The sequence below is a fragment of the Cyprinus carpio genome, chromosome A14 (assembly GCF_018340385.1).
Source record: "Cyprinus carpio isolate SPL01 chromosome A14, ASM1834038v1, whole genome shotgun sequence".
Lineage (NCBI taxonomy): Eukaryota > Metazoa > Chordata > Actinopteri > Cypriniformes > Cyprinidae > Cyprinus > Cyprinus carpio.
Window position 1 is genome coordinate 19747554 of NC_056585.1, and position 27150 is coordinate 19774703.

The following is a 27150-nucleotide window of genomic DNA, read 5'->3' on the forward strand; positions in this document are numbered from 1 at the left end:
AGATGAGAGAGAGAAATTCAAATAGATCCATAACTGCTCATGAATACTCTGGAACTCGCTCACACAGATGACATCAAACCACACGTCTGCCATTCCCGGCATTTACAGCATAATCACTTTCTGCTTTGAGCTCGTTTCATCTTTTCCATCTCGGCTCATTCCGTCAAATTATTCTCCAAAACAGTTCACCTCCATCCCCTATTCCTCCGTATCTCTTTCTCTCCATTGTCTCTCCCGCTTTTGCCCACTTTTCCCAGAGAAGACCCACAGACCCATCCATTTCTATTAGGCAGGGGAAATGAGAACATTAGGGAAGAGAAGGGGGTGTCGGCCGGAAATGCCCCCCCTTGGGACGCTGAGCTGGGGTAATGGAATTACACTCCATTATCAGACGGAGATGATTCCATTTAGCTGGAGAGCAGCACGCTACAGCGGAGAGATGGAGTAAGAGAGAGGGATGGAGAGAGGAAGAGAGCAAATTCAGTCAGTGGCTTAGCTAAACAACAACCACCGTGTTGGCTATCACGCCATTTCTCCAGAGCCAAACTTCCAAGGCAAAACTTAACAAAGCTGCTGATAGGAACTTTCACCCTGGCAACACACTTACTGGTTTACCAAACACTGGTTTCATAGTATTAGTGCAACATTATAGAAAATAATAATAATAATAATAATTTCAAAAGCTAGCAAAAGCACATTAAAATCCAGTCAAGCACTCTACGTGTTAGTTTTTTAATGATGAAACTGTATACTAGTGTGAATTTCCTCATGGAATATGAGCTATAAGTAGAACCATAGCAAAAGTGATGTTTTGCTGTTTCAGGAGTAACTCAGAGCCTATCAGAGAGACAACATCTACTTCAAGACAACCTGTTCCATGTCCATATCAAGCAAATGGATAGTTTTTAGACAGGTTTGGTAAGTCTCCAAGTCCTTCTCTTCTCAGAGCAATGAACAGAGAGAATAAAGAGGGAAAAACACTGAAACTGAGGCATTGTCTTTTTAGAAGGGGTCTCTGGAACAGAGTGGAACCAGGTACAACCTGTTCTGACTTCTAATGATCTTATACAAAAGACTGTATTTGGAAACATGACGATATATCTTATTTTTCTTTTTATCCTCAACCTTTCTTATTGGGATATAATAAAGGTGAATTTCTAAAACAGATCTGGCAAATTCAGGAACCATTTTTTCCCCTTGTAATACCATGGTTTAATCTGTCAATATTCGTATAATGAATTACTGAAAGGTAAACTGCACAATTTCTGTGATACTAGTGGAATTAAATGGAATGCAATAATAATACTAACAACAACAACAACAACAACAACAACAACAACAAACAAACAATGTGGATTCCCCAAACACTCCCCCAGTCTGCCATTGGTCAAACAAATAAATAGTTCTGCTCTAAATTGGGTTCATAGCTGATTAGCATAGTTTTTTGGTAGATGCAGCATTTCATTATATCATTGTAAATGTTTTGTTAGTGACCAGTAATTTATTAATGTATTTAATTGTTACACCAGTGGATATCTGACTCCAGATAATATGAATTATAGACATCTTTTGGCTGGTTAAGAACTTCATACAAACAAGACAATATATCAGCACAAAGTCACAGTTTTCACTTCTTTGGGGAAAACAGCCTGCTTTATTGAATGGTTTATTTTTAGTCGTCTCTGCACTATAAAGTGGAATTATAGAAAATATTTCAACATGGAAAAAGTTACACACAGCTTCAAATTATTCATGCTCACATCGTTGTAAAGTGACACACCGAACCTAATTAAATTTGATGTGCACAGTATTTTTCAATGTTAAAATGCGTTTTTAATTTGCAGAGACAACTATAAGTAAGCCATTCGTGGGTTGATTTCCCCAAAGAGTGTAAACACTGTAGTTTTATGGCATTTTGACAAAGAAATTGTTCTTTATCTGAGAAGTGCAGCATGTGGTGCCTCTCAACCAGTGGCTTGAAATCAGGTGCCGGTCTACCTGTTTGTCTAAATGCCAGATAGAGGATGCATTTAGAAAATCTGACTGGGAAGAATTACTTTATTCACAATTGCATTTTTCATGAAAATGTGTTTATTATTATTATTTATTATTTTCTTGTTTATGTTTTTATTTATTAATTTAAAATAAACAAATACATACATACATAAATAAATAAATAACAAAAAAATTACACTGAGATATAATGTCTTTTTTTGGAGATACATTGCCATATTCCCATATATAAAATCACTAATTCTGAGAAATAAAGATGCAGTTTTAAAATATAAAGTCACAATGTGACATATAATAATTAATTGCGAGATATTGTGACCATTCAATATTGATACCGTTCAAAAGTTTAGGGTCAGTCAGATTTTTATTTTAATTATTTATTTATTTGTATAAAATGATTCAGCAAGGATGCATTATATTGACCAAAAGTGACAGTAAAGTCATGTATAACATTACAAAAGTATCATGGTTTTCACAAAAATATTATTGAGCACCAAATCAGCATATTAGAATGATTTCTGAAGGATCATGTGACACTGAAGACTGGAGTAATGGCAGCTTCAACATCAAAGGAATAAATTCTATAAGAAAATATGATAAAACAGTTATTTTAAATCTTAATATTTCAAAATGCTGAGCATAAGATATTTCTTTCAAAAGTATTTTACAAAATTGTACCGACCCCAAACTTCTGAACAGTTATATAAAGTCACAAATGTGAGATAAGAAGGGCACTGCTGTCATGTGAACATCTACTTTAATGTTTCCAATGCAGTACTTCCAATGTGAAGTGAATGCTAGTAATTTCTGTGTCTCTAGTGGCACCAAATAGAACTGCAAACTGTTTGTCTGAGTCACTGACTGTGGTGAGTTTGGAACAAAACTTCCTGACCAATGGCAGATGGGGTGTTTGAAACTGGTTCACAATTATTTTTGCAGGTCTGTTTGGTGCCGCTAGTAGCGCATACATTACATGCTTCACCTTTAAGGAAGCAGAAGGTAACAGCTTTATTCCATGTACCATAAATATCTGAGAGACATTAGTCCTTGTCTTGCACGTTCCCTCATTTCTTATGTTTTGACTGTGTTCTTAAAAAAGGTGCATAAGGCAAATTACAGGTTGCCATGCAGAACTCATAATGGTGCATTTGTGCTAACTCAGTTGCCCCATCACCTTCATGCCTCAAAGTATCGTTCCACACTCACCGTGCCCTCTTTCACACATTACATTCATGCATTATCCATAGTGGCTATATGAAGCAGAGCTCATTTGAAGATCAGAGCTGTATTTATAGACTAGCACTGCTGCGTTTCACAGCTGCTAAAGTCATTTCGCTGGGACTATTTATTTTAAGATCTCCACTCTTTTATTAGCTCTATTGTGTTTTTTTTGCAATGTGAAGCAGTACAGTAAAACTCTCCCCTCAGCGCCAGAGATGTCGACCCCAGGAAGCTGGAAGGAATTCATGAAGACAAGCACCATTGTCAGGGTCAACAAGCACAAGTGGAGTCTGTCTCCAATGATAACATACGCAAACACACACCCATATATACACATCCCAAGGAAGTACTGGCGGGCAAATATGTTGAAAATCCTGACAAACGCCCCATCGCACCTGACCTCATTTCTGCATGCACAGAACGTCATACTGTACTTCTCTGCATGTGTGTGCGCTCTCGTGGTTGGTGGCACCTGCCACAGGCTTCGACGTGCAGCTGTGTGTGTACAGATGCCATAAGTGTGACCTGTCTAGGTGACCCTCCCTGCAGACACGCACAAACAGTCCTGGAGCTGCAGTAAAAGCACTGATGTAGGAAGACAGCCATGACATTTAGGCCTTAGTCCACCTCACTTTCTCAGTCATACTTCTTTTCTTTTTCTCTAAGATTCCTTCCTTCAGCTGATACTTCGGCTATTCTTAGTTTGTGTCTCTTTCCATGCATTCTGACCTCTTTAACAATATATTCCAGGTTAAAAACAAGCATTTGTGGGACACTGTGGCATAAATAATAATAATAATAATAATAATAATAATAAAATAAAAACAATTGAGGTTTTTGCAAGGCACTAACAAAGGAAGTATTTGACTCTAATTTGATTTAAAAGCAAAATTAAACATAATTTTAATTAAAAAAATTCCTGTCAATACCTGTTTATTATTTGTGCTGTAATGATGGTATTTTCATGTTAAGGTCATTTTAAAGTTTTATGTTTTGTGTATCATGACAATGAAGCTGTAAAATTGGATATGCATTATCAAAAGTTTGCGGTTGGTAGATTGTTTAATGTTTTTGATATGCTCACCAAAGCTGTATTTATTTGATTAAAATGATATATATGTATTTTAATACATTTTTAAAGGTAATTTATTCCAGCAATGGCAAAGCTGAATTTGCAGCAGCCATTACTTCAGTCTTCAGTGTCACATGATCCTTCAGAAATCATTCTAATATGCTGATTTGGTGTGCAGAAAATTTCTTATATTATCAATGAAAACAACTGTACTGTTTAATTATTATTATTATTTATGTAAACCATTGCACATTTTTGATAAATTGAAAGTTCAAAAGAACAGCATTTATTTGAAATAGAAATCTTTTTTTTAAGTTACTGTCAATTTTACTGTCAATTTTGATTAATTTAATGCATCTTGATTTGTAAGTAAAAAGTATTTTAAAACCCTTTTAGTGTAACAAGACAAGGAAAGACAAGTCTAAACTGATTTTTCTGGTAAATAACATCAAGTGCTGTTTACTGAGCTCAGCTTGAATTGAACCCAGCATATTATGCTGTATGTGTACACACATACACAGCACTAATGAATTCCACAGTAATTGAAATTCTAAATGCTTTCACTGCCAGCCTGCCTTTTGGCTATGACTTCCACCCTCTCAGAGTCTGGTGCCGAGGGTTTTTGGCCTGCTCGGGAGCACCTCCACCCGGGCAGAAAGGAGAGGCGGCCTCCCTCACTTCATGAGAAGTAGCTGCTCCCTACAGCTACATCGGAGGAGGATTATATCAGGTCTTCTTGGTGTGCGTGTGCTAATATGACTGGGTCATTTCAATATCTTGCCAGGAATTAATGGTGTTTGGTATATGTAGATGCATGCTGACAACGCTCACAAAGTTTTAATGGAAAAAATATTCAAATCAGTAGTTAATTTGCTTAAATTCTGACATTTAGGTCACATAAAAAAAACTTCTGCAATGCTCAAGAATTCCGATTGACCTTATTTTAGTAAAACTTTTTGTTTTAAAGCAAAGCGAGTGTGTGATGAAGGGTGTACAAGTAAACTGCTCAGTGCAGCTCATTACCAGCAATTTCTAAAAAAAAAAAAAAAAAAAATTAATAAAAAAAAAGTCTTCAATATGTAGAAGGTCTAAACAGATTGTTCTGAAAGAGAGTAGATGGAGTGACAATAACAAGGGAGGGGGGCACACCACCTCTTCTTACCATTCTCGGGGTGTTCCATCTCCCCAATGCTGCCATCTGGGGTGGTTCGTTCATAGTGGTCTTCAGGCAAGGCGAGGGGCCCGATACGGGGTCCTGAAGAACTCTTACTGCTGGGGGTCTCTGACTCTTCCAGACCGCTGTCATAGTAACTGTGCTGAGAGGGATCCTGCAGATCCTGTGCCTGATTGGCTGTGGAGAAGGTCACTCGGCGATGCGGGAGCTGTGATTGGACAGAGAAAGAGAGAGAGGTCAAAGGTCAGTATGCATGTTGATGACATCTTTCGATGTAATTCAAGGGAACAACTATGTAGAGTGAATAAAAAAAAAAAAATATCACAAAATATCAGTTTTAGCTCACATTCTAACCTTATGCTAAACTTTAGGTATTACACTTTATTCTGCACCATTTGTGCCACAGGCATGAATTATAATAAATTATGCATATTACTGAAACAAGGTGTGCTATTATTTTCTAAGCTATCAGGCTTTATTGATGTTAAAAACCTAAGGAGGAGCTCAATATATATTGAGGCACCGAAATACCATAGAGACTTGGCGGTGGGCTCTTTAAACTTTGGTCAGTAAGCAACTTTCAATCAATATTCCAGAACACCATTTAACAAGATCTTAAAAATACACACATTTTCCCCAGAAAATGTAAAAATATATACTCTATATTAGAATTGAGTCTAATATCAGTCAGCTTATTATTAATTTATACATTTTATAAATAAAATATTTTAAAGTTAAATTAAAATTATATAATTTTTGCTGTAAATACAAAAATAAAATAAATAAAATGATAAAAATGAATGTACGTAGAAATCATAAATCGAGTCATTACGATGATACACAGCCATTCAGTTGCACATACATTATTTCCCTTACGTCTAACTATGTATGCATCACCTCACAAGAGCAAATCCCTCGGCACATGCTGGCTGTACATCCCGGAGTAACACATACAGAGTCCCAAACTCTCTCTCTCTCTCTCTCTCTCTCACACACACACACACACACACACACACACACACACACACACCCCTAAGGCTCAGTGAGGAGTGTATTAAGCAAGTGTTAGCTAAATCCAGTGTGACTGCAGAAGCCAGGTTTGATAAGGATGATAGAAGCCAGAGCTCTCCCACAGGAGAAGCCCAGTTCACACCCCACCCCTCCCTCCAGCAGCACCGACGAGAGAATAGAACATTTCGTCAAGATGGAATGAGACAGCTCGCAAATTGGCATTTGGAGCTCGACAGAGACTACTGTCAGCCACCCAGCTCTCCGAAGCACTTCCACCCTCCACATACCAATCACAAACCACAAACCTTCAGAGAGAAAGAAAGAGGGAGTGAGAAAGTAAAAACAAGTAGAAGAACTCTACTCATCCTCTCACTGTTATCAATAATACAGAGATCTTCCTCAACCACATGTCTTTTTATTCAATCTCTCTCTCTCTCTCCTTCCTCGCACCATGCTGTGGAATTGCCACAGGGAAACACAACTGCTTCATTTCTGCCTCCCTTTCCACTTCTCAGCCTCCACTTCACCTCCACACATTCGGTTTGAAAGCTAAGCTGCGATTTGTTTGTTTTGTTTATTTTTACAAGGTAAATATGTTCTTGTGCAATACTCCGCTTTGAACACCCAAAGCTGCTTGTGTCGCATGTAAATTGTTTTGAGCGAGAGGAGAAACTCCTAAAGTAACACTAAGAAATAACTGACTGTACTTCTCTTATACTCACACTATCTGTTGGTGACAATGAAGGACTACTGGAGAACACAAAGCATTTCCCAAGACGGGTGAGATGACCTTGCCGTCCAGGCTTTAAGTGCCTCCATTGCTTAACTCTTTGTTGTCAGATCTAATAAACATTGTGTAGAGGATGTACTGTATGACTGCACTGCTGTGAATGTGATGCTTTTATGTTTGCTGAAGGAGATGACTATTGTTCGACAGGGGGTCATCACTCTAGGTCTGCTTTACTGTAATTGCAATTTTCTAAAGTGCAGTAAATTCTATGAATTTGTAATTGCTGTACAGAGTTCAGCACAATTTCGAGCCACAGCAGCTGCTCCGAGATGATTTTATGATGGTCTTACCTTCAAACAAATAGAATGACTCTTTATAAAACACAGCTGACTGATAATCTGACTGAATCAGTTACTTTTGTATGCACACCTGTGACTACACATGAAATGAAGTCTAAAAAAAAAACATATTTAAGCTAATTAACTAGCTATATTACTCAGTGAATAATTGTTTAATGTGACTGAGGTAAGTTATTTTCATACACACTACCATATAAAAGTCAAATTGTTTTTTAAAAAGATCTCCCATGAGACAGTAAAATAAAAACAATAAAACTTCGAAATATTATTGAAAAAATGTTTTCAATTTTAATATATTGTAAAATGCATTTTGTTGAGATGTGAGCCATTACTCCTTCATTAGTCTTCAGTGTCACATGATCCTTCAGAAATCATTATAATATATTCTGATTTCTGATTTACTTAATAAATATCGCTTATTACTTTCAATGTTGAAAACAATTGCGCTGCTCAATATTTTTGAGAAAAACATGATACCTTTTTTTCAGGATTCTTTGATAAATGGAAAATGTTTAAAAAACAACAACATATTTCAAATAGAATTTGTGTAACACTATATATTTCACATTTTATAAATTTAATGTGTCTTTGCTGAATAACAGTATTAATTTCTTATTAATTTACTTTCTTATTTATTTTGTTACAATTTATTTTACATACAGTATATAAATAATGGTTATATCTGTAATAAACTCAAAAATCTACAAAACAAAACAGTATAGCTTCTGAGCTTTGGTGATTTGTTGCTTTATTATGCAAGAGCAGTTCAACTAACACTGATTTTCAACTGAATACGTCTATGCTGCAACATATCACACATAATTTCAGCATGGGCGAACGGAAATTTGCACCACACAAACAAACAACAACAACAAAAAATATTCCGTAAAGTCCATTAATGAGGACACATCACCTTTATTGCATCTGTGTTGCAGTTGCTAAATATAATGAATGGAAAAGGAAGAGCTGGGGATAATTAGCCAAGCCTTAAGTGCATCTGATGTAATGGTAGATGGGCATTAGTGGAGCTTTCCACCATCTCGATCCACGCAAAGGCTCAAGAGAGGCTTCAAAACCTTCAGCTGCTGCCTGTAACACTTTGGCCTGTCTTTTTTAACACATTGCTCATCTTCTCTGCTCCAGATAAATTAAAGATAAGCCATACAGTGCACGTTTGTGTAAAGCACAACACTTCTATTCAGGGGTTTTTGCTGAGGGATTCATTTTAGACCACTCGCCGTATCTGCTATGAGGCTGGCCATCCTCTTACGCTGATAAACAGAAGTGTGCAAAGTCTCCAGTGGGTGCGTGTGGATGGATATACACACACGCTGCTCTATTGTTCTCCCTGTTCAATAAGAGAGGACGTGAATAAAACCAGATGAGCAGCTCTGAGCTTATTGGATCCGTGCATTTATATCTATGCGTGTGCGTTTCATTGTATTTTGTTCCTCATTAGTTTTCTCTGTCCATTAGGGATGATAAGACACTGAAGGGCTACTTTGTGAGACTATAATCCATCCTCTCGCACAAACACAGAGATAGAGAGTTGATACAGTGGATGTGCTCCTATGATAATATGATTCCTGTATCTCATTCTCAAACTGAGGTGAGTAAAAGAGAGAATGTAACAGAATATAGAGAAGGTTTCGAGAGCAGAGTGTGTGTGTGTGTGTGTGTGTGTGTGTGTGTGTGTGTGTGTGTGTGTGTGTGTGTGTGTGTGTGTGTGTGTGTGCAGAGAATTTCTTTCTCTGTACTTTCTGTAAAAGCTGCTTTTGTTCCCCTTCTTGGTGTACATCTACTATTTTAGCCCCCAGCTAAGACCACACTCACTAACAAACAAAACCAGCTCCCACTACTAACCTCCCTCCCCATTCTGTCGGTCTCACTCTCCCTCCCTCTGTTCCAAGTTAGAGGGCAAGTGCCAGGGTTGAGTTATGTAAGGAATGACAGCTATGCCGGAGGACGGGATTGGTTAACTGGGAAAAAGCACCTATGGGACTCAAGTACCTGCACCAGTCCTCAGACTGCAGGAAAGCTTTGATTCCTGTTCAGAGAGATGTGTAGAGAGAGATGAGTGCAGGGAGACGAAAGTGGGAGTGATTTCAGTGATTATGAGGGATGGAGATGCTGAGGCGCCGGAGTGAGATGAACAGATAAGGAGAAGAATAAATTATGAAGAGAGTGATTCATATGATCGGGTGGGAATGGCACACAACTGATTTTTAAAGTGAATGTGAAATTAAAACTTACCATATTTAATGTCTTTATACATGTTTTTATTTTAAAGCTGCAGTCCATAACTTTTGGGGCTCGCGTCTGGTAGAAGAACATTGTAGCCGGAGCTACTTCTCTCTGTTTACATCTATGGCATTGCCGACCCCAACCAGACTAAAATAGTCCAAATATAAACACTTATGATAGGTGTACCGTAGTGATTCAGGATAAGACAAAAACACGGTTTGGAAAATGGATTCATGATGTACTTGCTCATTATATATATTTTTTACATTTTCAACACAAAACAACACTGTGGCACAGCCCTGCGCTGATTGGACCAGAAGAGCCGGGAGCGGTGAATTTTGTTTATATTGGAGAGAAGTAGCTCCGGCTACAATGTTCTTCCGCCAGACACGAGCCCCAAAAGTTACCGATTGCAGCTTTAAGAAATAATGGACTTGAATGGATTCTATTCTATTCTATTCTATTCTATTCTATTCTATTCTATTCTAAATTTGTACATTTATATGAATCATATATAAATATATTACAGAATATGCAAAAGAATAGAATAGAATAGAATAGAATAGTATAGTATGTGATTATTGATTTTTTTTTGTTTGGGAATGTTGATATTTCGATGTTAAATGTTATTTATATTTCCATCATTTCTAATCGAGTGAAGACTCATTTGCACTCTTGGAGGCTTTCAGCAGATACATCCTCCCCTGAGGAGCAGGAAGACAACACTCTACTCTCTATAGCTCCATTGCACTCCATCCCTTTCTATCCACTGCCTCTTAATGCTACATTAGCATGTGTGTCGTATTCAGCTAGAAGCCAACGGCCCAGGTCTAAACCCTGCCTGTGGATTAGAGAGATGAGATGTGAGCAGACAGCAGCTGCCTCATCACCTGATTTAAGACTAACAACCTCTAACAGGCGGTCATAAAGACATGCTTTGTATGTGATTGATTAAGGAGGGAGGGAAGATTTCGGATGGTGCTGCTGTCTTAGTGATAGAGAGGCGGGCAGATTGTCATTTTTCCATGTCAAATTAGGTATCAAAATCCACAGGAATTTGTAGAGAACTTCATTTTATCATGCCTTCAAATGCATGTTTTCGTCACCGTCATGGATGGAGCCTATCTGTTTTGCAAAGTAAATGAGCATTATGTAAATTTCCAATGGAAATAAAGTGTGACCTACTAAACATAACTCAAATGGAAATGAGCGGTCAGACTAGAAGAGAAGATGACTAAAAATGAATTACAGAAATAACATTCAAAAAACTATAAATATCAAACGATGCCTTGTTTTGTCCACATGGTTAAACACACACAGAATATTCACCAATATTCGTTTGTGTTATCATTTGGATTCCTTTCACATGACCTGAGGAGCAGCTAAAAGCAACACAGGGTGACAGGTCTGAAGGTTTGCCATGGCAACAAAGGTCTGTGATGGATACACTACAGTACTAACTGAGGTAGAGCGATGCTCGCATATTCACACATACACACACACAGCCCCCAAATTTCACTTCAACACAACAAATCAACTTTAAAAACATCAAGACTGTCTGTGAATATATTTTTAATTTACTGCCTCAGTGCACCAAACATATCAGCTCTCAAACGCTCAGATATCGCTGGCAACACAACGGCAGCATGCCAATCACACACTTATCAGCTCAGTTTAGATTACTCTGGAAGTAACAGTGTCAAGGGTATTTCCGATCAGCGAGTATACACGCACGCACACACACAGGCATCTGGGGTACGATTGTGAACTGGTATTAAAACACCTGAGCTCTGCTACAATTGGTTCCTCCTAAGAATCAAACAGAATATGTTCATTCCAATATCCGTGTGAACTCAAATCCACCAAACAAAATGAAAGATACAGTCACAGTCGGTGATGGGTGAGAAGTCATGTGTAAATATTTTAGAAACATGCATTTCATTATAGAAATGTGCTAGCAGTAACATCATCATCAAAAAAAATAAAAAAATAATAATAATAATCATAAATAAATACAAATTAAATTTAAGGGATGGTTCACAGACACACACACACACACACAAATAAATAAATAAAAATACATAATAAATAAATAAATATTATATAAATACAACATAAACTTATCTGAAATTAATATTGATCTGAAACTGAAATTGATAGGCCTGTGTAATATAACAGTCATTTACATAATTACAAAAAGCTTCTATTTTCAATAAATGCTGTCTTTTCTGCTTTCTTTCGAACTATCAAAGAATTCTGAAATAAACACGTAACGCTTAAAAGCACAAAACGTAAAAAAAATTTGTACGTTTTGATTGATGCTGAAACGTACAATTAGGATATATTACAACGTTCTTAGTGTGTAATTTTTACAAGCACAAAACTTACATTTTTTACAACTTGGGTGTATTACTGTATGTTTTAGGTTATTTATATCAATGACTTTTTTTTTTTTCCATTTTATCGATAAGCGAAAAACATGACTTTCATTTTATCGAAAAACATGAGAGAAAGATAAGTGCTGACAGATAAGTGCAATCACAATAATTTATTCATTGCAAAAATGTCAAAAGCAGTACTAAAAGTAGTCCAATTAACGATGCGTTGCATTCGCAGTCCTCTCTGGCAGAATACAATAGTTTTGTGTGAGGTATAACTTAGAGCATTTAAGTTAATAATTAAATTTAAGTTGTTAATCGCTGAAAATATTATCCAGGTTATTATCCCAATCCACTCGTGAAGGTGCGCATTTCTTATTCAAACATAGATATTGTACATATACAAACACACCACACCAGAAACACGGCATGTCACAATCTGTGACGAAGCAGGCAAGAGCCAATGAACATGCTGTAAAACCTGTCGTAATTGGATTACAGCGCACAAATAAAATTGATTCCTTTTGTAATTATGTTTCGTTTTTGGTGTACTTTATCATTTGGGGAAATGTCTGTGGTGACATTTCTGCAAAATTACATTACTTTGTTTCTTGCATATTTTGTGACCCTTTTAAAGTGAGATATCCAGTAACTGGCATTAAAATCATGTTCAGTTCTACATGAATCAGATACAAATGATTCTGGCAATGTTTCATTATGTAGGTTGTTTAGTGTATAGTAGCACTTCAAATATGAAATGTCCTCTACCTCATTTGAATGTGACGCACCAACATACACTAAACCCTACCCTAAATCTAACCTATAGTGTTAACAAGCAAATGTGAGATAAAAATGCTTTTGCTGAAGCAACCATAGGCTTTTAGCTTGCTACTACAAGTTTTTGAGCTATCAGACTTGTACCCAAGAGCTTCACAAGCAACCCTGCTTATGCTGGTCCAAAAATATTTCTACCAACATGGTGACCCTTCAGTCTTCAGTAATTCCTTCACTCTCTTTCTGAATCAGTCATTCCTTTAGCCCGTCTCTTCATCTGATGAACAGAGAGGAAAATAAAGATGGAAGAAGAGTGAAAAAGACAGAGATAAAGTGATGAGCAGCAGTCAGTCACTGTGTCTCTTTGAAGGACATCGATTGAGTCATCTATTCCCGACGGTATATACAGCCCTCAGTATTTTCAGACAGGTTTGGTGTGGATATGTATGTGTGTGTGTGTTTGTATGTGTAAATGATTTTTATTTCAAGAGGGGAAGGGATGATAGAGTCTTGATGGAAGGACATCAGAGTCGCGGAGAAAACAAAAATAAAAAACACTCAACCAAACGACAGGCCTCTGACTAGCATTAGCGTGTTTAGCAACAAATTAACCAAATTTAGCCAATATTCCAAATGGATTTGGGCTGAAGTCTGTAGAAACAGAACTATAATGTGTGGAAACATTTTAGTTAACATTTTAGCAAAAAAAAAAAAATAATAATAATAATTACCATGATAACCATAGTTTCTACCAAAATACCATTAAAATTACTGTACAGAAAATGTTGTATCATGGGTCAGTACTTGTCAGTGCCTTCCAACAATGGCTACATTTGCAGCTGATAGAGCTTTATTTGTATTGAACACCAAAAATGACTGTGATTTATGGTTTCGCAGTAGTAACACTGAGTAGAATCTGTTGTAACCATAGTAACATCTTTCTGAGGGTTACTAAATGATGAACAGTAGGTCTAAATCATTCATTAGTGCTTAAATGCTTTGTTCTATCACATTGATCTCATGTGGGAATCGTAAGCGATTTCAGCTTTAGCTAGTTAGACTCTGTGGCTTCACCTTCACAGTGGCCACTGCTGTGTTAATGTGTATGACTTTCACAGAAAGCGGCATAGACCTGGGAGGCAGGTCACTTCCTCTGGTGCTCCTGTCTCCATCTCCCCATGGTCCTCTCATTCCCTGATTCCCTCTCTGCTTCAATTTTTCCTTCCCTCTCTTCGAGCAGGACATTAATCAGCCGGACACTCTTAGTATCTCTCTCTCTCTCTACACACACACAAACAACACTATAACCTCTTACTCCTCTAAAGGAAATCAGGAGATCATTTTAGAGAGAGAGAGAGAGAGAGAGAGAGAGAGGGTGTGTGTGTGTGTGGGTGGGTGTTGGTAAGTGTTTGTAAAAAGAGCTGAGTGGCGGTCTCTGTTAGCTAGACATCCTGCTATCAGATAGCTGCTGGCAATACACAGATAAAACCAGATTAACTCTCTCTCTCTCTCTCTCTCTCTCTCTCTCTCTCTCACACACACACACACACACACACACGCTCACACACACTCTCTCTCTCACACACACACACACACACACACACACACACACACACACACACAGTGTGAGTTTTAAAGCTAAATGACTGCTAGTCAATATATGGCCTAATAGATTGCGGCAAGAATGGATAATAATACAAATGGATCTTACCACCATTCTCTAATCTAGAGGTTAATCATGTTCATATACTGAAATGGTGAAAATGAACGTATCTAAAGATCAGGTTACATCCAAGGGTAATTTAAAGGCAAACTTAAACTAACACAGCTGTGCTTGAAGTTAATCTTAAAATTTCAGATTTAACTTTAGTGCTTGCTTTGATTCAAATTACTTTTAAATGTATGTCATGGGCAATGTCACTCAAGCAGAACTGAACACTGATGCTAGAAGTTTCAAGGTTTAATGGTTGAATTAGACTAAACACAGACCTCATGTCAGGAAATGTATTACAGGATAGTTGAGCAGATGCAGGTGAACATCCATAATTGCTTCTGTGGCCTCTACTGCAATGAGGCAATAGGCTTCAGGCAGTTTTGTAAAGGGCCATGTGTGTGTGTGTTCTGCTGCTGATGCCTGTAAATCAGCGGAACGACTTCATGGGCATCGCAAAAGACATTGGCAGGTCTTCAGCATCCACTTGTTATGGGAACTGTGCCATCGCTGGGACATTCACGGGTTGTTGTGATATTCAAAGCAGAAAGAAATATCAAGGAAAAAAGAGATGGGATATATATTAAATTTACTGTAATTTCAATATATAAGTGGAACCAACTGCTTAACCATAACCCCGTTGGTATTTTTCTTATTCCTTCAAATGTGCTGATATCAAACAAATGGAGAGGAAGATGAAAGGTGTTTGAAGGAAGGAGGAAATAAAAGGCAGATGAGTTGATGTGTACATGTGAAGAAGAGAGAGAAAAAGAGGAAGCATGTGTCTGTATGCCTTGCGTTCCCCTCTACTTCACTTTTCATTATTTTATGCTTGCTGTGTCTTTTTAAAGGTGCTTTTCTTCTTTGTCACTTTCTTGCCAGTGCCTCATTTTTTTTCTCCCGTTCTCTCTCTTTGTGGCCTCGGCAGGAAGGATGACGGGCGACTACTCCACCGCCTGCAGCGCTAGTCTTTATCACACTGTACACGCTAAATATAGCCCACTCTCTGCGTGCGGGACAGAGGGGAGCGAGCGCCTACAAATGATTAAGTGTGTGTGCATGTATGTTTGCATCAAGATGGGTTATAGAACCTGGGGAAAGCAAACCGTTAGCATTAGCATTCATCTCAAAGGCAGTTGCTGAGTTAGCGCAGGACTCCCTTGGAAGTACGCAATTTAAAGTCTGCCAAATATAGAAGTTTTTGAGTTCACACTGGAGTATGCAGCTAATTTGGAATCTGTGTTCAATGGAGAAAGATGTTTTTGGTAACCGAATGAGGCTCACTAGCCAGTGCTGACCAGTTTTTTAGCATGTGTTTCTCTCTGATCTTCTTAAGACCAAAGTATACTTTGGTTGTTATGCATATGCTGGTACAAGCAGAGCGTGTGTAATGTGAACTGCGCAAAAAGATTTTTTTTAACTGTGCATACTCTCTTTGCACTAATTAATTTCTCCACAAGGTGGCAACACTGCCTCAGAACGTTGTATCACAGTTACAAAAGAAACAGAGGAGACAACAACAACAATCTACTGAATATGGTAACACTAGTCTACAGTATATGCCTGTGTTTTGATGAGCATTGTGAGGGGCTTTAGATATACCCACAACTGAAGTTCACACAAGTACAAAGACTTTTTTTATCGCTCATAACTTTTGGAGAGAAAGAGCACAGACAATGGATGAGGATGAAACTGTTTAGTGTGCATGTGTCAACCACATGTGTTCACACATTCCTTCAAATGGTATACTTTGAAAGGCTATGTTTCGACTGTGCGTATACTGCATGCTACACTTTCAGACAAAAGGTACAATGCTGTCACTGGGGTGGTACCCTAAAGTACAAAAGATAAAAGTTACTTAAGTAGAAGTGCTTATCTAAGTCATCTAAGCCAGTGGTTTTCAAACCAGTCCTGCAAGCACCCCTAGCACCTCACATTTTGTCTGTCTCCCTTTATCTGACACACCTATTTCAGGTTTTGCAGTCTCTACTAATGAGCTGATGAGTTGAATCGGGTGTGATAGATGAGGGAGACAGAAAATGCACAGGACCGGTTTGAAAACCACTGATCTAAGCAATGCCAGGGGACAGAATACTTAATATCTCCCTCTGTTAGTCAACCCGCTCATTCTTCCTCCACAAATGCAAAATCTCTCAGTCTGTTTGTGAAGCTCAGCAGAACAGGGTTAGGAATATCTGATCTTAAAGAACCAGTTACTTTGCATACATATCTGACGTAGGTTTCAGTGGAGACTCCGAGTCTCTATCTCTCTTTCTCTGTGCACTTGCATGCAGAATGATGAATCTGTACACATGGTGCTGGTGTCAGAGTGAGTGGGGAACAGATGGTGCTCTATGCTCAGAGGAGAGGTTACGGACGCCAATAGGCAGGCGAATGCAGCCCAACACAATTACAGACATCCACTCTCTATTCCTCCAGCTGAAATATGAATACGGGACTGTGTTCTTCTGGATAGGCAAATGAGGAGGCGGTGAGGTCATGGCGAGTTACTGCTGACACAGTTTTTTTTTTTTTTTTTAATGCTTTACAAAACACACGGCAGACGTCACCTTTCATTATGACTGTTTATGTATTTAAGTGGACAGAATGCAAACTATGTTGTTTTGCATTTCAAAATGGCCACACAAAGATGCAAAGAAGCGATAGACACTGAACAAATGAAGCTCAAAGAGTTCATAAGAAATGAAAACTAATAAACATTCATTTGTGTCTGTAGCCTAAGGTATGTTTATACTGAAACACAGATTCTGTGAGGAGCAAAAATATCAAGTTTTCTTCACAGTCAAATAGATGGTTACATAATGTTAAATGGTTCATTTTTGGAATACTGTACCTGTCACAACATGTCTGACAGAGCCAAGGGTTTGGTGACGAGAGCGAGGGCGACATTGGCAGGGACTGAGAGATGACATGCTACTGTCAAAAAGAAACCAAAGCCAAAAAGTCATTTTCCATCCTCAGTTTTTTTTATTTGTATTTTTTTTTAATGCAAATTATGGGATATTGCATAAAAATTCTAGATGGAAACAAGATAAATAATAAATAAAACCATAAATAAATAATAACTCAAATTTCCAAAATGTGCATAAAAAAAAACATTCACAGCTGGAACAAACAGTGCAAACATTTGGGGATGGTAATATTTTTAAAAGAAGTCTCTTATTCTTATCAAAGCTGCATTACTTGATAAAAATGCAGTGAAACAATAAAATTGTGAAATATTATTACAATTTCTTATAATGTTTCTAATAATGTAAACACTAACTTTTGAACAACTGTATAGCTGAAGCCACAAAGAGAGAGAGAGCAACGAAATAAAGCAATGGGATGGGAAACTGTCTGCACAATGACAGATGTAATGATCCCAAAAGGAATTCTGACAAAAAAAATAAATAAAAAGAATGCTACATATGTGGGATTCTGTTCGGAATGCCTGACTTCGGCATGCAACACGGCTTCTTCACTAGCCTAACATACTGAAACCAAGAAACAGTAGAGAATTCCACAGAAACAGGAGACGACAAACAAACACACAGACAAACAAACATGTAAGCAATCTCACAAACACACACGGTATGAAAGCTGCTTATCATCTCTATATTGTGTGTGTTCACCAGAACTACTGCTGTAACTTCACAAACACACACTCATACTTCCTTATGCGCAAAAATAATCATTCTCGTGGGAGACCGACAGTTCAAAACAATACCCGCACTATTCAAAGCGCTTCATCAGCAGTGGCACTATCATTTCACTGTAATAAGGCTTCTGTTGAGCCTTATCTCAGCCCTCTGTAAACCCGATGGCACGCATACACACAACAGTATCTGTCATGCTTTAGCAGTCATCTTTGACCGCATCTCAGATCTACATCTAGATTGCTACAAAGTTTCAGCGGCATAATGCTTTCAGCTGAACATCATGTCAACAAATATAAAACTATTACTATGATCAAAGCTCTATGCTTCAGAATGGAGTAGAATTTAGTTTTTCCACAAACAGAAATGGTGCATGTCAAGATGCTTAGACCCATCTGTAAACTTCAGGCGTCCATGAACGTGTTGCTGCAAAACTCGATGCATGTTTAACAGAGGGATGTGTCATTTAATGGAATTATCTGAACTAGTGCTCTTGAACGGAAGATTATACAGTCTGTACACCCTGTGACAAACTGCTCTGGTCATAAAAGAAATGAAGTTTTTGTTTGTTTGCTTCACTTTTTCTTTCTCTCCCAGATGTCACCTTTGTGGCTAGTGAGCAAAGGTAGAAGCATATCTATGAGGCGGCAAAGAAATAAGAAATAAAAGGGAGAGAGAGAGAAAAAGAGTGTGAGACTTCTTTGTGTTCTTAGACAAGCATCTGAGTTGAACCCACAGTTCAGGACCTCTTTCCAGAATACAAAGCAGTCTTTTATGCACCTCAGACAAAGCAGCGGTCTCTTCCATGTGCACACAAAGCCTCCTCCACTCACACCGTACACCTTTTGTTTGTTTTAAGTGCTATATTTTCCAATGTTAGCACATTGGTATGAGATACTTATGTTTGCTGTGTCCACTCCTGCTTTCAGTGAGACCCTTTAATGTTGTGTTTTGTTTCAAAAGAATTAAAAGACTGAATTGCATTTAGATGGCATGGACAGGACAGTGTGTGTCTATGAAAAGCAATGTCACAGTAATGAAAAACACCCTTTTAAATACTTCTGTTGTGAAAAAGGAGAGAGTGGAAAGAGAAAGCGGAGCAAGAAAAACAACCTGCTACTGCAAACCCAACAATCAAAAGATATCGACCGCTCTTGCTAATCAAGTCAGACTGTGTTTCCACAGAAAACATGATGTGTGTGCGGGTTTGGATGTGTATTTAGCTTCTACTTCCTGATTAGGCACATTTGCTCATTTCCCGAAATGCCTTGAGATTAATGAACAAACAAGTGACCAGCGAAACCTCAATGATAATTAGCACAATTATGAAGCGACTCCCTACAGCTCTCATATGCCAGAGACTTACAGCCATGTTTATGTGCAAATTATGAGCTGTGTGATTTATTGGCTAGTGTTTCCAAAGCCTCCAGTGGGTTTACTGGAAGTGATGTTATTGGTTTCATATTTTGAAGAGGTTCTAATTTGTTAAAGGGAAATTATGGAACTCAGTCCTGTTCGTTTTAGAGCGTTTGGTTAAAAAACAAGACGCTGTCATTTGAGGTACAGATGGTAAACCAACTTGCCAGCATTCCAACTTCCTCCTAGAATCTGGCAAGCCCAGAACTTCAGAAAGTTACAGGGTCACCTTATCAGGAAAGAGGGTTATTTTTCATCTCAGTGAATGACAGGCTGACATAATGCACCACGTCCCAGAGTACAGACTGTAAGCCAAGAATTAAGAAGAGTTTTAATTGCAGATAAGTATAACTGCTGTGATAAACATCCTGCTGTTTGCTACTGTTCAGAAGTTTGGTTTGGGTTGGGGTTTATTTGATCAAAAATACGGTAAAAGCAGAAATATTGTGAAATATTATTACAATTTAAAATAACTATTTTCTATTTTAACATAACTTAAAATGTAATTTATCCCTGTGATGGCAAAGCTAAATTTTCTGCAGCCATGACTTCAGTTTTTAGTATCACAAGATCCTTCTGAAATGATTCTAATATGCTGATTTGTTGCTCAAGAGACATTTCTTATCAATGTTGAAAATAGCTGTGCTGCTTAATATTTTTTTGTGGAAATCGTGATACTTTTTTCATAACTATTTGACAAATACAAATTTCTACAGACGATCATTTATTTGAAATATAAATATATTGCATAAATATACAGTAAATGTCTTTTTTACTGTCACTTTTGATCAAAATAATGTGTCGTTAAGAAAAAAGAAAAGTGTTTATTTCTTCTTACTGACCACAAACTTCTGAACAGTAGTGCATTTCTGACTTCTGAGACCAAATTTTAGTCAAATCAAGCAGCTGCAGTTCTGGATGAACACAGGGTCCCACTAAAAAAACTATTTGATCTGATTCAACCAACAGGAATATTTCAGCTGTGAATGGATCATCAGGATAAACAAATCACCCCTAAGAAAATAACATATTTACGTCAATTAGAAGCACTTAAATGCGTCAAAACACCATGCTCATCCAAACACAAACACATATGCCTTTATTTATATTCAGCCAAAGTGATAGTGTGAATTCACACACTGAGGTGAGGCACCGTTGAGACTGTTTCTGACCAACCTATAAGAAAATAACTTACTGAATATTATTATTTCCCCCTTCTTTGTCAGTTTTTATGTCTGACGCATAAATGCTGGTCGGGACAATAGCCACAGCTGGCCAGGACATTGGCCATTGTCTGGTCTGTTTGGGCTATGACATTGTTTTATAAATCAGTATGACTTAACAGGAAAAGCATATGAATACAAACTAGACAGATTGAATTTCACCTTCCTCATACAAACAATGGCACAACCTTCTCATAGCTATCGTAATTAGCGATACAAATCAGTCAATAGTGAAAGAACCCTTGATATTAGCTGCCAGTGATGACAGCTATTTGTGCAAACGTTCAGATGAATGCTTTTCATGTTCATTTAGATGCAACAGTGTAAACATTTCTGATCTCTTTTAACTGCTATTTTATCATAATGTGATTGTTCTTCTCCCTACATGTTTATTTATTTCTTATTCATTTGCTTGTTTCATTAGAAAGGTAAGTACAAAGTTCCACATATTCAGAAATGCATTTTCATCACTTCAACTAATGCTTAAATAGGAAACTACTTAAAAAGACACTACATTTTGCCTTTCATGTGATCTTTCTGGATGTTCAATTTCAACAGTCAAATATCAGGGTTTCTGGAATAATATTTCAGCTATGGATTAGCATTTATGAGTGTTTGCCAGATTCAAAAGCTTGTCTTGTTCTAACAAAGATGGCCAAGTTATTGGTATTGTAGGAAAGATCTTTGATCTTGAATATGCAAGTAAAGGTCTATACACCTCTAAGGTGCGGATCAATACACCTCTCTTCCTGTTTCATCCTCCCTGCATCCCTCCTTCCCAGCCTCTCGTCGTTTTTCATTGAACAGCAAGCTCTTTCATACTGGTGCTGCCCATTAGGATTCAACTGTGGTGTTCAGGCAAGCTCTCCGACTTAAACAAATGACAGAGTCTCTCCATCATTTCCATGTCTTACTGTCAGACTCTATTTTTCTGCCAACCATGGAGGCTGTTACACATAAATGACTCAGGTTGGCCGAAGAACAGTTCACGACTGGTTGAACTTGTACAGGTGATGTCTGATGTTTGCTTATGGGTTTGTGCATGATTTGTGTTTACACACTCTGTATGCACTGGCTAGCACATATACACACGCAAACACTCAGAGTTCAGACAGCAAACTCCGGCATGCGAAGACAAAATAATGCAAATACACAGTGTCTATGCAAACGAACACATCACATGAGCCTTTGATTCCAAATTACAATATAACAAACGTACACATACGATGAGTCAATGACATAAAAGTGCTCACAATAAAGAAAAAGCTTTACAAAACGATTATATATATATATATATATATATATATATATATATATATATATATATATATACTTTAAGATTTTTTTTTTCCTTTAATGACACCCAAATGATTTTATTGTAAAAATGTTTTCATTTTAAATTTTAATTTAATTCATTAATTTTAATTTTAAGTAAAAAATTTATATTAATAATTTAACTGTATTGAAGTGATGATGAATGTGTCTGAATGAATTAATAGATACAAAAAAATACAAAATAAAAATCATGTCATTGACCCTAACCCTAATTATTTATAGTTGATGTCAGGAGCCAGGCAATGTCTGCAGCTTCTAAATGTTCACCAGAGGAACATCTACTTTAAAAAGAAAAAAACAGGAACTGGCCCAAGAACAATGGATGAGTTCTACCACCGAGCATCCTGGAAGGAAGACACAAATGTGTGTGTGTGCATCTGTTTGTATGCTTGCATATATGTTTTTTTTTTTTTTTTTTTTTTTTTTTTTTGATGTACATGCGTGCATATTATTATTGATAAGAGGAAGTTTAGTGAGGTCTGGCTTCTAACTGTGCTTGCAGCACTGGTTGACTGAAGATATGGAAAGACCATGTTGTAGTGCACTTCAAAGCCTGAGTTCTCATATCGGACTTGTGCATTAGTGCACGTTCCCACAGGGACTTGACTAGCTGTGCATATATATCTGAAATTACCGTAACTATGACTAAACAGTAAAGTGTTAAAGTGGCCGTAGTTGCTATAGAGCGAGTCCAACATCACATATGGCGTGGTACCCGAGTCTTCCTCCTGGGCTTATTGTTTGGCCTAGTTCTCTGTGGTCAGCGCAGATGGAATGATCTTTATTTTGGCTCTTTCAGTCGATTGCAGTACACAGTCGACTGGTCACTTTTTTTATGTTCTGTTAAAATGTTTCTTCACAAATAAGAGGCTCTGATCAGCCTGCCAGAAACAATAGAGGACAAATAAGCAAGATCATAGCAGCAATCCATTTTTGTCCTATTTTATGTTTGTGAGCGTTTGATTTTTAGCATTAGGCCACTGGCCCATTTTGAGTGTGAGCACTACAACAGCAATGTTAATGGTTACAGCACATGGCATGCAGAGTGGGATGGAGTTTATGGGCCGAGGGCTGTGCTGTATAATCAAAACTCATCCAAAGAGATAGAAATCGAGGGAGAGAGAGAGAAAGGACACAAAAAGAGGGAGAGACAGAATAAAACTGAGTGAGTGATGACCGCCAATCAAAATGGAGCACCGCAGCTGTATCTTTCCAAGCAAGCATTACGTTTCTGGCACGAAGGCCAGAAGAGATGGAAACATAAGAGGGATGGGACAGGGGAAATTGGAGACTTTAGCCCATTATCATGCTGTGGCAGGGCTGAATGTTTTTTTTTTTTTTTTTTTTTTTCAAAAAAAATAATTACATAATAAATAAAGACAAACAAATAAGAATGCTGGAAATGGAAAGCAAGCAGAACTGGCAGGGGCAAACTTGGCTCTCTCTAGAACCCATCTGCATTTCTTTACAATCATAAAACTCTAGGGCAGCATTTATCAGCCTGATACAGCCTCTGGAAAGAGGGGAATTAAAGAGCCAAAATGAGATATGGGGAGATAAAGACGCTATGTGCGCAACGGCTGCCATTTGCTGCAAGATGCCCCCAAGGGAAGCAGGTTGTGATGGAGAGCCACAAATTTACACTTCAAATGTTTTCTGAGTAAGTAAAACAACAGCCGTGTCTTGTATGAGACAAGTTCAACCAGCCGTTCTTGTCACGATGCATGCTGAGAGTGAAGTTGAATGGGAATGATTCAAGCTCTGGACCCGTGCCAGCACTGATACCTCGGCTGTTTCCTGCAGCGCAGGCTCTGGGTGACCCCTGTGGCGGGCGTGTTACAACATGCATGGAGATGGTTTCAGATAGGTTAGTGTCGGAAAAGAATGATATTGTCAATACTGGTTGTCATGGCTTTTAAATGACAATAAGCTGAAAACACACTGGGTTAATGGGTCAAACAGGGAGAGGGTGTGCCTATGTGTTTAGCACCAGTTTCTTGCATGCCACGGTCCATTACAAATGTCAATCAAATCAACTATTCAAACCAAGTTTGTGCACCATTCAGAATTCAATAGAAAATGTCCTTTAAATTCCAATGAAATTTGAAATGAGGTAGCAAACAGGCTGCAGAATTGCTATTTGTATTTGAACTATTGCTGTCAATCAATAAAAAAATAAAAAAAATAACCACATTTTTTTCTGAAATTAATTGTGATTAATCCCACCTAACATTTAAGTTTTTAAATATACTTTTATATTGTAGTAATTTCACATTTAATCTTCAAATTAACATGGAAACATAATAAAGACAGTTTTAATATTTGTTAAATATCATATTTTGTATGACTGAAGGCATGTATCACTGAAACCAATACTAATGATGTCTCGAGGAAATACTTTTCCATTTCCTACATTCAACCAATGACTATAGCCATTCAACAGAATAATTGAGAGCTATCAATTTGAACATTTATTAGACTTTAATAATTTAAGTGTACGTAAAACAATCTTCACATAAACCCATTATATTAAATGTCATAATTTACCTGTGCCAAGTAAGTAGAAAATATACAGAAATCCAGAAAGTTATCAAACACTAAATTCTAAATTAAACACAGATGAATCCTTAAAGCTACAAAGGTTATGATTTTCTCTTTTAAATTATTATTATTATTATTATTATTATTATTATTATTATTATTTTGTTCTTAGGTTATTAGGTTATTTTGGCTGCTTTAAGAGCTGCCGCTGCTGAACATGACACGGATCTGACACACATATTATATATATATACATATTATTATAACATCCACATATTGTATTATGTGGATATTTTATCAACTCTCTTTACCTTTTCTGACCCACTTCAGGTCTTAATATCTACTAATGAGCTAACAAGTTTAATCGGGTGATCCAGGACAGTTTTGAAAACCACTGCATTTCAGAGACATGTTCTTAAATGTGATTCATATATAACAAATACTTACATGCACAGTTTTAAGGCAGCTTTAACCACCTTTTTTGATAACTTCATGACTTAACAACATAACTATGACACTGCATGCTCGTAGTTTCTTTTGCACTTCAATATGAAATTATATACAGTGTGCGCTATCTATCTAACTATCAGACAAACAGACAGATGACATTTATTTGAATTACAAATCAGGAAATTCATTTTCCTGTAATTTTAGTTCAACTTCCTGTGTTTGTGGGCAATTCAATTCAAATTCCTTCTCATGAAAGGGAGCCAATTCAAATGGACTCAATTCAGAATTTTGCACAACCCTGATTCAAACAAACAGCAAAAAGCCACGAAGCAAAATTGACAGCGTGGGAGTGTCTTTCTTCCTCTCCCAGGCTCCTGTCAGCCTGTGGGAGAGGAGCATGTTGACAAGCGCAACCCCTGTTTTTGTCCCTGTTTGTTTGTGTGTAAACAGCAGCAAGGGCAGAGGCAACAAAACACCAGGAACTCCAAACAAATGACCCAAATGAAGAGCTCACTTGCCAGCGTTAAAGGGACAGAGTTCACTACACACCCTACTGGAGAGCCTTCTGTGCTCCATTTGTGACTTCACTGGCCTGAGAATGAAGAGAGGGGACCAACTCAGGGTCATTTACAATCAAGCAACTGCCAGATCAGGAAACAACCGGATTGATGCAACCATTTGCTTGTTTCAGACTTAATTAAAAAGGATGGAGACCACAGTCTCTTTAAGATGTGTTCAGAAGCATTGGTAAACTTCAGCTACCACTACATTACGATACCCAGGGGCTCCTCCATATCAAAGCAGCAATTTAAGAGTGCATTTATCCACACAAGCCCTTACGGTTCTATTTCTCAAGGCAGCTTCTCTGTCTGAGCAGGACAAATATTTCTGCATAAAGTATTTTCTATTGTATTTAGTACACATTTGCAAATCGATAATTCCACTGTGGCCAATCTGACACATTCAACTGACAATATAGTCTGTATTTTCCATATCAGAGGACCAAAAAAAAAAAAAAAGAGAGAGAGATTAACATCAGTCTTTCTGAGTGGGTCAGTCATTTGCCTTGTCTTTATTATTCAGTTTGCATATCAAATGTGTTTATGAATAAGAATAACAGACTTGTGGGAACAAACACAATTCCCTTGTCAACACAGATATTTTCTTGCTGACGTCTGGCCTTCGCTAAACGGGCCGTTCAATCTCAATACATCTCCTAAATGTGGCGTGACAATTTAGGCATAATTACATGACTAATATGTTATTAACAGAGACATGGTAATGTCTTTGGACGCCGTGAGGTGTTATCTCCAATTACCTTCAGTTGGGCTTTGTAAAAAACAATCAAATAAAGTGTGAAATAAGAGAGTCAGATAAGAGGGAGGGTTTGCAGGTGGAAATGTAAATATGCATTCGATTGAGGTCGTAATGTCGAGGATATTTCATTAAGCTCGCCTGCTGCCTGCTCTGATAGCCAGGATTGGATGAGAAGGGAGGGAGGAGAGGCTGGGATTGGATGGGTGGAGCAGATAGAAAGAACAAAATCATGAGAATTCCCTAAAATGAATTGATTTAAATCTTAATAAGAATGATTTCAATTTGAATTAAAATGGCCACAACCCACAGGAAGTTGAACTGGAACATAAATTGTAATCTATCTATCTATCTATCTATCTATCTATCTATCTATCTATCTATCTATCTATCTATCTATCTATCTATCTATCTATCTATCTATCTAATAAACTTCAAGATTTATGCTTATCTTGACACTCTTTGCCTTTCTACTTTAAAATGACAGTAACATGAAGTTCAATTAATTTTAATTCTACTTCACAT

The 27150-nt window shown here is 37.5% G+C and overlaps 1 protein-coding gene across 4 annotated transcripts in view; it reads right to left on the reverse strand.

Annotated features, from left to right (window-relative positions):
- The window catches only part of pcdh1b (protocadherin 1b), a 151022-nt gene that overhangs the window by 52839 nt on the left and 71033 nt on the right, over positions 1-27150 (reverse strand). For all 4 annotated transcript variants that reach the window (XM_042770165.1, XM_042770167.1, XM_042770168.1 and 1 more), the window contains one exon: positions 5469-5688. In XM_042770165.1, coding sequence (XP_042626099.1) covers positions 5469-5688 — 220 coding nt within the window. The remainder of the gene's footprint in view (positions 1-5468; positions 5689-27150) is intronic.